This window comes from Rhineura floridana, chromosome 2, assembly GCF_030035675.1.
Source record: "Rhineura floridana isolate rRhiFlo1 chromosome 2, rRhiFlo1.hap2, whole genome shotgun sequence".
Lineage (NCBI taxonomy): Eukaryota > Metazoa > Chordata > Lepidosauria > Squamata > Rhineuridae > Rhineura > Rhineura floridana.
Genome location: NC_084481.1, coordinates 71,577,442 through 71,592,804, shown reverse-complemented (window position 1 = coordinate 71,592,804; position 15,363 = coordinate 71,577,442). Strand labels below are relative to the sequence as shown.

The following is a 15,363-nucleotide window of genomic DNA, read 5'->3' as shown; positions in this document are numbered from 1 at the left end:
TTGCTTCTTTCCTGTGTTACTAATGTTTCTACAGAGAATCTAAACTAGAAAATTTTATTTCCCTCACTGTTCATCCCAGAAATCTGTGTCAAATTTATTTTTATTAATTTCAAAGCCTTTTTATTGGTCAGTGTCATATGATGGTGAAGACAGCCTTTTGTGTTTCAAACTGGAGGTTATGCTCTATTTCTATGTTGGGTGCATTAACAGTTGAATCTGAAACTGCAGTTTGATGTAAAATCAGACTGATCACAATATGTTGCTACTTCAGCAATGACTCTAGCTGTTGGGAAAAAGAGGATGCATGTTTTCAACCTGCTATGTTTAAACCACTTCATTTAAGGCAAGGTGGGCACAGTCAATTAAAAACATAGAGCACACCTAGCATTTTGCTAGAATATATTTCACCTCCCACTGTTTTATCTTGTGCAAATTGAGACACTCCCGAGGTCCACTGGAGACTATTCTGCAGAAGTCAGTGCCCTTATTTCACAATTATGTTTACAGTTTTTTTAGTGTAAATTTTGCAAAGTGTTGCTGTACTTCACATATTCACAGAAATAGAAACAAAAGAAAATGATTTCCTATAGGAAACTTCACTAAAATTGCAAAGTAAATCAGACATATTCAAAGTGACCATCTGAACTATATCTACTGTCTTAATAATGTTGCTTCCTCCCTGCTAAAACAAGATCAGCACAGCACATGTCTTGTTTCTGTTATTTGGGCTGATTGCAGGTGTTGCCACCACTCACCATATGCTCAGAGGCACATGTTACCAAATTCTTCCAAGCTACACAGGAAGTGGATTGGACTGTGAAAGACCAACCCAAATGGTGTTTGCATTTTGACCAATTTGTGGGGCAGTACAATATCTCAGAGAGGAGTTCAGGTCTCCTGCTCCCCTGGTGCATTCACTATAGCTGCCCAATTTCCCTGCTTTTTAAAGTTTGATAGAAATAGCTGTGGGCTATAGATGCATTCTTAAACCACAAGGTTTTTTGCCTATTAGTGAATAATTACTCTTACTTCATATACTTTTCCTAAACCTGCCTCACTACCCGTCTAAATACAGATCCACCCCTCACCCTCTTCAACCCAAAACCAGAACCGAACTCCTTGACCAACTGTCATTCTCCTATACATTCAACCACCCAGACAATCAGCCAATCACAACACAGCATTCCTCAACATTCCATCATGTGTACTCCCCACTCCCAACTCACTCTACTTACCATATTTAACCTACAAAACTGGCACTTACCATAAATATTATATAAACATTACAGGGGCATCACAGGGGGCAATGAGGGAAACAAAACCAAAAGGGCTGGCGACGATAGTCCTTCCAGGCTGGGTCTTTCCAGACTTTGGAGGCTTCTCAGAAAGGGCTCTGGCTTGTTAGGAGAATTTTCCAAAATGGCTCAGAAAGACCCAGCACATCTGAACATACAATGCGGCACTGTCATATTTCTCATTTCCATAACTGGACAAGAGTACCATGGTTTCAAGGTGGCTTGTTTGAAATGAGTTAGCATTAATCAGTTTGGATGACGTGGCAAGTTGTGGTTAGGCAAAAGTGCAAGCAAAAGCTTTTGAACCGCTCTTTCTAGTTGTTCTGGAAAAGGGGAAATTCAGATGCCCGATGCTTGTCTGGGCTCATTCACATCCAACTAAACTATTCACATTAGCACACAGGAGGGAAACCTGCAACCTTAACTCATTTTTTTAAAAAATGTTTTTAACGTTGTTTTGTTTTAATGTATTTTAAGGTCTGTTTTTATGATGTTTTAAAGTGTTTTCAGCGCTTCTGTCTGCTGCCCTGGGCTCCTGCTGGGAGGAAGGGCGGGATATAAATCATATAATAAATAAATAAATAAATTTTAGGTGGCTCCTGAAGCTATCCCATCCTTCCATCGCATTAGAATCCATTTCTGTTAGTGTCTACTTATTTTTCCTGGTTCTTTAATGCATTACCCTTCCCTTCCGATGTAGGTTTAGTGTAACTGGAAGTATTTTATTTCATACAAATTCCCTCCCTCCCACACACACTTTTTTACTGATTGTACAGAAGTTTTCTCCTCAACTACTTCAGCTCAAATTGGTATGCTTCTGTCATATATACATGTATGTATTAGCACACAAAAGTCAGAAAGAAATTACTTTCACTTGCTTTTCAGAATTGGAATTGTATGGATCTGTTGTACTAAAAGAAAATCTGAATATTTATTTGAGTGTAATGCAATCAAACTTAGTAGGGTTTCCCTCTGAGTAGACTCACACAGGAGCAGGAATTCTAATATAAGGAAAACATGGTGAAAATTGAAGCAAATTTATTTTTATTCTGGTTTAGTTTATCCAGAAACTTTTGTGTCTGGCTCCACCCATAATCTGGTCTTGCTCTGTGTATCACCGATGCAGGTATATGACCCTCGACACAAAAAAAGGTTGCCTGCTCCTGGTTTAGCGCAGCATTTGAACATGGCCATTGTTTTTGTTTGGTCTTAATTCTAAGATGTTAGCCTCATTTTAAGAACTTTGTTTTGAAGTAAAACGGTGGCGGGGTAAGGGGGATCCCAAAATAAAATCAGGTAACTGTTATAAGAAATATATTTATTGAATATATTCATTTTGAAAAGAATTAGCAAGACAGGTCACAAACAAGTAAAAGAGAAAGATGCAACACTAACCACATCAATAAAACAAAGTTGAAGTTAAAATATCAATCACAGTAGCCAGGAATGCTGGGTGCTGGTATTAATGGTTGAGGAATTGCCTGGATAAACAGGTTTTGGATAAACTGGATAAACAAGTTTTGAATTGTTGACAGAAACAACCCACAGTTGAGTCCCACCTGATCTCTAGGGGTAGGTCATTTCCCAAGGTAGGCTTCACCACGGAAAAAGCACTCCTCTGCACCAGTGTAAGATGTACTGCTGCAGGCCATGGTATCATTAATAGGCCTCCTCTGCAGACTGTAGTAACTAGGCTGGTCTATATATTCTCTCAGATAATCTCGCTCTAAGCTGTTTAAGACCTTGTATACCTGTACTAAGACCTTAAACTAGCCTTGGTAACTAACTGACAGCCAGTGCAAATCTTTCAGTCATATCTGCATGCCAATCGTCCCAGATGAGTTTCACAACTGGCTTAAATTATATATTTCTCCACTTCTCAAATATATATGGAAGCGAATGCTGGCAAACACATACAGGCCGCTGTCAACATTTACCAGCAGATGCATTTCTAAACAATTACAAGAAAACCCTGAGATTGTTAACATGCATGTTGACATTTACTGTTAACATCTATGTTAGGGACACTCTTCAGGTGAGAACAAGAATGAAGTTATAGCTTAGGGAAGTAGCCTCTCTTTTCTCTATATTTATGCCCAACACAAGAAGCATTTTTATCAAACATGTCAAAGATTTCAGAAAGGGGCAGGGTTCAAATCCAGTTTCTCAGACTATTGTCATATTTTAGTCCAATAAGCTTTTTTTTAAAAAAAATGTATTGAATCTCGACCATGAGGCAAGAAAAGTTCAAACAGAACAGCTGTCAGTCTTTGATGTCACCTGAAGAGGTCAAACTGTATTTAAACTTGCACACTGGAAACTGATCTCCAAGAAAACTTGTACTTCCACAGTGAAGAAAAATGACAGGCAGGTGGTTCTGTCTGATCGAGACATGCCATAGACCTCAAGCTTAGATAAGAGTTTCTTTGAGGTCGCTATAAGAACAGATTGGTTTTTAAAAAATGAGCTGAAATATTTCGTTTGTGACAACATGAAAGGCTAATTCGTTCCAAGGTTTCCCATTTCCTTTAGAACTTACGAAGTAACATAAACTAGCCTTATTCCAATTATCCAGCTTGAAAAGAGAAATTCTAGTATGCCCGATGACTATTTCTACAATGGTTTTAAATTTTTACTTTTAAGTAGTACTTTATGTCATTAAAGGCATTTAAATGCAGTATTTAATCATACAGTCCTCTTGAAAAATCATTTAGCTGCAATTTTCTATTGTATTTACCCATATAAAAATAACACAGTGAATAAGACACTTTTCTTTTTCCACATAGAAGACAGAAATAAAGAGCTTAGGCTATGGCATCTGTGGCAAACAATTCTCTAAGAGAAATAATGTTGTCTAGGAGAAAGTACCATTTCATAAAAACCCAGGAGGAGAGAGAAGAGATAGAAGCCAGAAGCTAGGGCACCTTTGCAAGTGCATGGTTACTTATAAGCAAACACTATGCTCTGCTGCTATCTGGAAAAAGACCTATGGCAGGTTGGGACCATCTTCTAATGATCTACTCATCAGTAAGCTGCCCAGCTGTCGCTTTAATCTACAAACTCAGGCACTTATTAGGGGAAGGCCTCCATTTTATTGTGAGGCACATACCTTCAAGCTAATGTTATTGCCAGGGAGAAAACGCTAATGTGTTGTTCTGGCAAATGGGTTAGAGACTTTCCATCAGTGGATTTGTAAGTAATCTCCTCCACCTGTTCCTCAACACAGTAAGCTGGAACATTTTCTTGAAAATTCCCTATGCTGCTATTTAGAACCGTACAGTAAGGCATCAGGACAAGGAGAGAAAACCTTACCTTTATTCCCCCCCCCTTACCCATAATTAAATGTTTTTAAAGGATTCTGTAATTTTTGTGGATTTTATGTACTCTGTGGCTTGCGCAAACGGCAGCATATAAATCAACTAAATAAATAAATGGTGCACACATAGTCTAGGACAACCTTCCACAACCTGATGCCCTCCAGATGCTTCAGATTACAACTCCTATCAGCCCTAGTCAGCACAGCCGTGACGAATGATGGGCGTTGGGAGCTGAAAACATCTGGAGGGTACCACACTGAGAAAGGTTGTTCTAGGACAACCTCATAAGAACTAAACTTACCTTTCGCTCTGCTGGTATGAATCCTGCCACGAACCCAGACAACTTCATCAGCTTTCTCTGCTGTCAATTCCTTTATTCGAACCAACACACAATCTGTAGGCAATAAATGACTGGTTAGCTATGTTCAACAGAAGGGGGGAACATTAGTCATTTTGATGCAACAAAACCATTCTGCAGATTCTATGCAAATTCACATGGCAAACTGTTTACTAAAAAATCCTGGCAAAATTGAAAACTAGGTAGCCTTCACTGCAAATAATGCCTTTTCCCAACTTCAGCCAGTCCACCATCTGTGACTGATTCTGGATAGGAGCAGCCTGGCCACAGTGATCCATGCTCTCTTAACTTCCCATTTGGATTGTTGTAATGTGTTATACATGGGCCAAATAGCTGAAGGAGCGCCTCTCCCTATATCAGCCTGCCCCTGATTTAAGATCAGCAGACAGGGCTCTTCTATACATTCCACTAATAGGTAGACCAAAAGTAGAGTATGTGCCTTACATGCAGAAGGTTCCGGTTCAATCCCCAGCATCTCCAGGTCAGGCTGGGAGAGACTCCTGTCTCAAATCTTAGAAGCCACTGCCAATCAGTGTGTAGACAACATTGGGCTAGAGAGGCTAAGGGTCTTACAGCTTCCTATTTTCCTATGCTTGATTGCAACATGGAATAGAGCCTTCTCTGTGGTGGCACCCCATTTCTGAAATGCCCTTTCCTTACAGGTAGTTCAGGTACCGATACTGTTGTCATTTTAACACCAAGTGAAGATGCACCTGTTTACTCAGATTTTTAATGACTGTTTCAGCCTTCTTTCTGCTCAGCTGTTTTTAATTGTATTTCTTTGCTACTGTTTGACTTTTGTTTGTTTTACTGATGCTTTTTATAATTTATTTTATGTTGTACCCCTCCCTAGTATTGGGACTGATGAAGGGTGGACTATAAATCTTTTAAATAAACAATTAAAATTGCATTTTTGCATCTCTTGCCTCACTACAATTCTACAGGAGGTCAGGATAAATGTTGTATTCGTTTCCTCTTCAGCACCAGAGATGTTGTAACAAGAAGTGGAACAGTGGATGGAAAGGACTAGTGATGAAATGCTATGAAGGAGATATGTACAGATGGATCTTGCTTAAAAGCTCAGAATCTGGATGATCATCATGTTACAATTAAAGAAGGAACTGTTACTGAGACCCTCTTTGTGCACACCTGCATGGAAGCCTTTGTCCCCAGAGTGCAATCCTGTGTACATTCGGCATCTGACAGAATACTACAATTATGTATGTGGGATCAATTACATGACTGTCTTCCACCTAATTATTGCTCTCTCCCCTGATGGGGTGGTGATCCTGTAGCAAAAGCCTGTGTGATTGAACCCATCCACTTAGTTATGATATTCACACCTGAGCTCGTACAGTGGAGCTATCAAGTGATTGCAGGTGTGTGAAGAGCAGAGCTCTGCGTAGATTAAGAAGGGCTGTAGCTCAGTGGTAGGCATCTGTTTTGCATGCAGAGAATCTTTGGTTCAGTCCCCGGCATCTTCAGGCAGGGCTGCGAGAGAACCCAATTACAGAGAGCCATGTGACTTTCAGCTCACAAGTGACCTTAATAGAAGCTGAAACTGAAATCCCCATTTATTTATGTTTTGCAGAGAAATTTACTGCCTTTCTGCCACAACTGTTTCTGCCTTTGAAAGATTTAAAGGGGGGCTTTTCTTTGCCAGAATATTTTAGCCCTGTCACAATACCTATGTCATGAGTTCTGCCATTATTACTTTTATGAGACTCTCAAAGGGTCATTGTTGGCATGGTTCTGAATATTAGCTTTTGAGTATGTTTAATACTGTAACACATAAGATGTGTAATAAGCACAAGTCCAGCTGGTGTCCACAAATACACACCTGTTTTGCTTGCTGGGTAGGAGGGGCATGCTGATTGTTTATGGTTTCTGTTATTGTTGGGGTCACCCCCCTTTTTTCCCCTTGAATAGATGGAGGAGTATGAGTGACTAGGGAGTTGGTTATGACAGTAATCAACTTGCAAGTTAATAGAGGTTTGATTAATATAAGGTGTCTGTGTGGTGGATAAGTATATGCATGGGAATGAACGTAAGGAGAGAGAGAGACTAAGTATTCTTGTGAAGAAAATATTATGCGTCTTGGTCAGAAAATGAGAGATGAGGAGGAGTGGGTGCTCCTATAATGGTGGCTATGGGTGGGGGAAGGCATGGTTGAATGGTGAGGAAATATCATTAGAGGAATGAGAGACCATCCCACTCTCTAATCACTTGCCCATTCTGTAGGTACTTGGTAGACTGGCTACTTTGCCCTCTTGTCTTGTGGTGCTATTGGTGAATATCAGACAGGTTCACAATAAAATCTCACTCTTCCACAATTCGATTGTAACTGAGGCACCCAATCTGGCAGGTATTACCAAAAAACTGGGTGAGCCAGTTTGGCAGAGTCTAACTAACCAAACTCTGATCACTTGTGGGCTCTATGCAGTACCAAGCCAAGCCAGTGAGGTGTGGATGGGGGAAGCCACTGTGGTGTATAAAAGTACAATTTAACTCACCAGGAAACTCCTCCACCCTGGGCCGGGCAATGACGGCCTACACCTGGTGTTGAGCAAAGAAACAGATTAAGGCTGCTTTTGGTGTACTGTCCACCCTGCTGCCCAATGGTTCCCCTAATTGAGCTACGTGAGATGGTATTTGATATGGTGCTGGAGGTTTCCAGGGCCTTGCTCTTGGAGGACTTCAACATCCATGCTGACATCACCACTGCAGGGCCAGCTGAGTACTTTATGGCTTCCATGGCAAACATGGGCCTCTCTCAATTTGTCACTGGTCTGACACATAGGGAAGTCATATTTGGTTTAAAAATGTGTTTTTAAATTTGTATGTTTGTTTTTAATGTTTTTAATTGTTGTAAACCACCCAGAGAGCTTTGGCCATGGGGCGGTATACAAATGCAATCAATCAACCAATCAATCCACTCAGCCTAGTTTTTGGCTCAGGTCCAGAGGGGGGTAGTCTGGATATTATGGAGACTGAGATCACTCTTCTGTCAAGGTCAGACTGCCATCTGATGAAGTACCCATTGAGATTACCAGTACCAGAGACTTGTGAAATCTGATAGATTCCTGAACGGTCAGGGGGATTTTCCAGCAGCCAGGGCTTGTGATTCTGCCAAGATCCTAGCTTCATTATGGAGTGACAAGACATAAAGGGCCATTAACACATTTATACTCAAGTGGCCACTCAGATACTGTGGACCTCAGGCAGCTCCTTGGTTTACTGGGGAGCTCTAAGTTGGTAAAACAGGTCAGGAAACTGCTGGAACGCAAATCTTGTTGTGAGGGTGACCAAACATATATAATAGCACATAACTGTGCGTAATGTGTGGCTAAGAAGACGGCCTCCATTGTTACCTCAATTATATCTTGGAGTAGCTGCCAGCAGAGCTTTTCCAAGTGGTATGAAAGTTGCTTTCAACTATTCCTGCACACCTGGTTTTGGAGCCTTCAGAGGCTTGATGTGACAATTTTTGCAAAGCATTTTGACAATAAAAATCACTGGGCCTTATGAGGACTTGACTGTTGCTGCTGATGTAGTATCCTGTGGTGACTAACACTACATCCTGTGCTATTTTGGGAGATCAGTTTTAGTTATAGATGCCTGGGGATGCTTGTGGTTGTGCAACCTACTACATGCCCTCTTGTCTAGTTTATGCCAACCATGGCAGGGTGATCAGCTGGATTCAAGGGGTGGTCAACCCTTCATGATGAAGTGGTTCCCACTATTTTTAATAAAGCGGTGGAATAGCCTCTCCTGGGGAAAAAATGGCTCCAGAGGTTTATACTAACTATCACCCAGTCACCAACGCACTTTTTTGGGCAAGGCGATGAAGAGGGTTATGGATGTTTTGCTGCAAATTCTCTTGGATACAACTGATTATTCTGACCTATTTCAGTCTGAATTCAGGCCCAGTTCAGGCCTTTGGCACCCTGGATTACCCTCCTCATGAGAGAGATAGAGGAGAGTGACCCGCCTGATTCTCCTTGATCTCAGTGGCTTTCGATACTGTTGATCTTGGTATCCTCCTAGACCATCTCCATGAGTTGGGTGTACCATTCTATGATGATTTCACTCCTCCTTATGAGATTGGTTCCATAGAGTATTGTGTGGCTGTACCTCCACTCCCTGGCAGTTGATTTACACTGTGCCACATGATACTATTTTCTTCCCAATGCTATTTAATATCGATATGAAACTGCTGGGGGCAGTCATTCAGGGATTTGCAGCAAAGTGCCCCCTTGTATGCTGATGACATCCAGTTCTATTTCTTTGTAACATCTGAATCACACAAGGCCTTAGATGTCCTAAACTGGCCCCTGGATACAGTTATAGGCTGGATGAGGGCTAATAAACTGTGACTTGAATCTTGACAAAATGGCAGACCTATGGGTGGATGGTTCCTAGGTCAGGGAATCAGGCTTTGTACCTGCCCTGGATGCACACCCTGTGCAAGAGCAGGTACATAGTTTGAAGATGCTCCTAGATCCACTGCTGTCATTAGAGGCCCAGTTGACCTCAGTGGCTCAGAGTACCCATTATCAACCTTGGTTGGTGAGCTAACTATGACTGTTCCTGGACAGGGATAGCCTTGCCCCAATGGTCCGTGTATTAGTAACCTCACACTTAAGACTACAGTAATCACTTAAAACTTTTTCTGTTTGTGCACTACATGGTATATAACTTTATTCTGTTTTTATTTAGCTTTTACTAAGTTTTACCCAATTGCTGTATTTTATATGAATTTATATTGACTTTTAAATTATATTTTACATATACCGCTTAGAATGAGATTTCTTTTCATATTAAATGGTATATAAATTTTGTATTTTATAAAGGCAGGCAATCCTGTAAAGTCTTCATATAAGTGCAATCTGAAAATGACTCCTACAGACAATCGAGGTAGTCTTTCACTCAGCATCACAACTAACTGTGTAATACCAGATCCTTCCATGAAGAGATTCCTGCTTTTTTTCACACCACGTCTCACTATTCTTTCTTTTTTTTTACTCCTTCACATTCCAACTCCTGACTTCAGGGTTTTCCTATTCCAAGTTGCATCTGTATTGTGAATCTTTCATTTTCTGGATATCTTCACAGCTATCCAAGCGCTATATTATACATTGAGCCGGGATTCTCTTTGGAAGAAATGTTTAGGTTCTGCAGTAACAAGTTCTAATCCAATTTTAAGATTCACCATTGCTAACGATAACTAAAATAGATTCTCTAATGCAGACAGAATTATATCACTTTAAAATGATTACAAACCTGCAATATTTTCCAGACATGAATAAAAAGGACAAAATGAGCTATCACCTTTTTTCACAAATCCCTAATGTTCAAGTCATCACCCACAATGTGCATTAGATTAAGTTTTTAAAAATTATTGCAGACATAATGCCATCTGGTTTTAATGAAAGCCAGGCCAAACACACTTGGCTACATGTTCTGACACAGTCCAAATAATTATTTTTAATTATTGCACTGTTCCTATAAAAATTTAGACATCAACTACGAAAGAGAAACGTACTGCTGAAAGCTGTACAAGTGGGTGAAGCAATTCTGTTGCTTTTCCTTAGTGATTTTTATAAAAATAACTGCTCATATATTAACAGTTAGTTACTTCTTTTTTTAAGTCCTGTTTTCATTCTTCAAGCCGCAACTTGATCAACCTTTTCAAAGCGCTCCACTATAGTCCCTCTCCAACTTTCTATTCCTTCTAGTTCTTCCTTTTACAGTACATGGTACAGTAAATTTTTGCTCCAATTTATTCCCATTTTTCACTCTCTCGCAAAGCTGCAATCAAACCTCTCAACTTTTTTCTCCTTCCAATCTCCATTTTGTAAATGCAGCACAATGTACATGCTTGGATTACTCCAATTTATACACAGAATATGTCTTTCCAAGGACTTACATTATGTCCTAATAAAAACTTGTATAGGCTTCTAATTCTTATGGACTTAATTTCAAGGCTGACCTGAAGTTATAAGGAGTGACGGGCACATCCAGAGATTAGTGTATCCCAAAAATCCAGGAATGGTTTGACATACCTGTCTGTCTCACAAGTAGACATATACAGAAACCATTTCATTAGCCGAAGTGAGCCGCTAGCATTCTCTAGCCTGGCTTAAGTTTGTATGTATCTTAAATGTTGCTCCCTTTATAACATGGATTGGAAAGCTGTGGCCCTCTAGATGTTGATGGACTCCATGACCATTGGTCGTGATGGCTGGGGCTGAGGGGAGTTAAGAGTGCAACAACACCTGGAGGGCTTCCCCATCTTTGATCTATGGTTACAAGAACCAAGGCAAGCGAACAGAGCGAGCAAATAGGGAGAGCTAACAGGAGCATGGCAGAGGAGGTGTAGGGAGGAAGAGAGACACAAAGACAAACAGGGTTCTGAAGCTCTGACCATGTGCTCTGATGGGCTCCATAGCTGCTTGATTGGTGTGGCCTGACAGCTGCTGAGGGCAACTAGGAGCAGCTGTGTGTGCTGGGAGTTTTCATTCTCTTTCTTGACTCCTAACTGATCAGAGCAGAGGGAGCTGTGTCAGCTGGTCCAGAGGAAATACAAATGAGCCAGCTCTCAGAGACCGAGTGAACAGGGAGAGCTAACAGGAGTTTGGCGGAGGTGGTCAAGGGGGAGGTCCCCAAAAATGTCTTGCCTTGTACGGCACACCACATATCAGTGGGTCTCTCCTACTTACTCTGAAGGACAGGATAAAGCACAGGCCATTCCAATCTAAGCAGAAAGAAACAAAAGGAAGTAGAGACTATGAACAGGAAGGACACTCCAATGGTAGCGACCTGCAAGGTGTGGACAATGTTTGTTTTCTTGCCTGAGAACAACATGGCGTATACGTGCAACCAGTGCGAGCTGGTGGCACTGTTGGAAGAAAAAGTGAGGGGCTTGGAACAGTGGGTTGCCACACTACAGAGAATAAGAGAAGATGAAAAGTTCTTAGAACGCTGGAACAACAACAGCAAAGAGAAGTACAGGAGATGGAAGAACAACAGCATGTTGAAGCAGAAGAGGGGACTGTTGTGGAGAGCAACAACGAAGTGGAAAAAACTCCATGGAAAAGGGTGACAGGAGCAGAAGAGTGAGAAGACACCCATCACCAGAGGAACTACGAAACCGCTTCCAGGCACTTGAAGATGAAACTAGAGGACAGTCTACAGGGGAAGAATTCCAGGAGACCCCATGCGACTGCAAGTGAAAGGGTGAAGCTCAGCCAAGCAGATGCAATGAAACCATGCCCCACAACAAGAAGAGAAGATTACCAGTGGTGGGAGACTCCCTAGTGTGTGGGATTGAAACCAAAGTATGCCGTGAAGATCCATGGACTCGCCAGGTATGCTGCCTCCTGGTGGACAGATTAGAGATGTGATGGAAGGGTTGCCATTGCTCATAAAGCCCACTGACATATCACTTTCTTCTCATCCATGTGGGAACAAATAATACTGCCAAGTGGAGATATGAAGAAATCACATCAGACGTGAAGCTTTGGGAAGGAAACTTAAGGACTTTGGGGCCCAGATAGTTTTCTTGTCCATCCTTCCGAAGAGTGGAAAGGGAATGAAAAATACTCCAGGTGAATGATTAGCTACAAAGGTGGTGCCGATGCGAGAGATTTGGATTCTGGGACCATGGGTTACACTTCCTGGAAGATGGACTGCTGGCAAGTTGCACCTCATAAGGACTGGGAAGAGTATGTTTGGCCACAGCATGGAGAAATTCCTCAGGAGAGTTTTAAACTGAATCCTAAGGGAGAGGGAGATGTAAACTTGGCGGGAACAACTAACAGAGGCTTGTGCACAGTAAGAGGAACCGAGGGAACGGCTCTAATGGGGCCCAGTAATAGTCTTCATAAAATGTAGGAAGGAAGCCTACATCGTCTTCGATATCTGTATACTAATGCCCAGAGAATGGGAAACAAACAGGACGAACTTGAACTCTTAATATAGAAGAGTAAATATGACTTGAGAGGTACAACTGAAACTTGGTGGGATGACTCCCATGACTGGAATACAGCAACTGAAGGATATAACTTGTTCAAACAGAACAGAAGGAACTGAACAGGAGACGGAGTTGTGCTACATGTTAAAAATATATATCCCTGCACAGAAATACAGGAGGATGAGCTTGGTAGCTCTACCGAGAGTATCTGGATTAAAATTAATGGAATAATTAAAGGAATAAATTAATTAAAGGAATAAAAGGAACATAGTGGTTGGCGTCTACTACCAACTACCCAATCAAGGCAAAGACGAGGATGAAACTTTTGCAAAGCAAACTGCCAATGTTTCGAGCAGGCATGATGTAGTAATAATGGGGGACTATATATATGGGGGACTACGCGCACGCGCACACACAGATTAAAAATGACCTGAAAACCAAAAAGGATACATACAGGAAATGGAAGAAAGGCCAGACTACAAAGGAAGAGTACAGATAGGTAGCACGGAATTGCAGGGATGGTGTTAGGAAGGCTAAAGCCAAGAATGAGCTGAGGTTAGCAAGAGTTGCCAAATGCAACAAAAAAGCTTTCTTCAGGTCCATCCATAATAAATGACAGAGAAAAGAAATAGTGCATCCTCAATGAGGATGGCAAGATGATACCAGATGACAAACAAAGGCAGAAATGCTCAATTCCAACTTTGGCTCAGTCTTCTCCCAAAAGAGGGTCCATGAGCCTCCTGGGAAGCGTGAAGTTGAAGGGGCAGGACTGCAGTTTAAGATTAATAAGACAAATGGTCAAGGAATACCTAATCACTTTGAATGAGTTCAGATCTTCAGGGCCTGAAGAACTGCATCCTAGAGTATTGAAGGCACTGTGGCTGAAGAATTCTTGGAACCACTGTCACCAAATTGTGAAGGATGGGTGAAGTGCCAGATGACTGGAGAAGGACTTATGTTGTCATCTTCAAAAAGGGCAAAAAAGAGGAACCTGGGTACTACAGACCAGTCAGCCTAACATCGATCCCGGGGAAAATTCTGGAGCAGATTATAAAGCGGTCAGTCTGTAAGCACCTTGAAAACTATGCAGTGATTACTAGAAGCCAACAAGGATTTATTACAAACAAATCCTGCCAGACTAATCTTATATCATTTTTTGATCAGGTAGCCACCCTCGCAGTCTGTGGGAATGCTGTGGACATAATATATCTTGACTTCAGCAAAGCTTTTGACAAAGTGCTCCATGATATTCTGATTAGCAAGCTAACTAAATGTGGGCTGGATGCAACAACTATCAGGTGGATCCACAGTTGGCTCCAAAATTGTACTCAAAGAGTGCTTATGAATGGCTCCTTCTCAAACTGGGGGGAGGTAACGAGTGGGGTACTGCAGGGCTTTGTTCTGGGTTCAGTGCTCTTCAAAATTTTCATTAATGATTTGGATGTGCAGGAAATGCTTATCAAATTTGCAGATGATACAAAATTGGGAGGGACAGCTAATACCTAGGAAGACAGAAACAAAATTCAAAGGAATCTTGATAGGCCTGGAGCATTGGGCTGAACACAACAGAATGAAATTCAACAAGGATAAATGCAAAGTTCTACACTTAGGAAAAAGAAACCAAAAGCATAGTTATAAGATGGGGGATACTTGGCTTAGCAATACTACATGCAAGAAGGATCTTGGGAGTTTTGCTAATCACAAGCTGAGTATATGCAAAAAAAGGCAAATGCTATTTTAGGCCACATTAACCGAAGTATAGTTTCCAAATGGCATGAAGTATTGGTTCCCCTCTATTCAGCACTGGTTAGGCCTCATCTTGAGTACTGTGTCCAGTTCTGGTCACCGCACTTTAAGAAGGATGCAGACAAACCGGAACGGGTTCAGAGGAGATCAACAAGGATGATCAGGGGACTGGAAACAAAGCCCTATGAGGAGAGACTGAAAAAACTGGGCATGTTTAGCCCTGAGAAGAGAAGATGGAGGGGAGATATGATAGCACTGTTCAAGTACTTGAAAGGCTGCCACACAGAAGAGGTCCAGGATCTCTTCTCAATCGTCCTAGAGTGCAGGACACAGAAAAATGGGCTCAAGTTACAGGAAACCAGATTTCAACTGAACATCAGAAAAAAACTCCCAACTGTTAGAGTGGTACAACAATGGAACTAATTACCTAGGGAGGTGGTGGGCTCTCCAACAATGGAGACATTCAAGAGGCAGCTGGACAGTGACCTGTTGGGTATGCTTTAATTTAGATTCCTGCATTGAGCAGGGAGTTGGACTCGATGGCCTTATAGGCCCCTTCCAACTCTACGATTCTAAGGCTGCAATCCTGTATGTACCAAGAAGTAAGTCCTATTTAATTCAATGAAATTTATTGCGGGGCAGACCTACATAGGGTTGTGCTGTAAGCAATGA

General features: G+C 41.5%; 1 protein-coding gene across 1 annotated transcript in view; it reads right to left on the bottom strand.

The window, feature by feature from the left end:
* DARS1 (aspartyl-tRNA synthetase 1) overlaps positions 1-15,363 on the bottom strand; it is an 82,666-nt gene that overhangs the window by 61,695 nt on the left and 5,608 nt on the right. Inside the window, exon 3 of the mRNA XM_061608905.1 lies at positions 4,914-5,006. Coding sequence (XP_061464889.1) covers positions 4,914-5,006 — 93 coding nt within the window. The remainder of the gene's footprint in view (positions 1-4,913; positions 5,007-15,363) is intronic.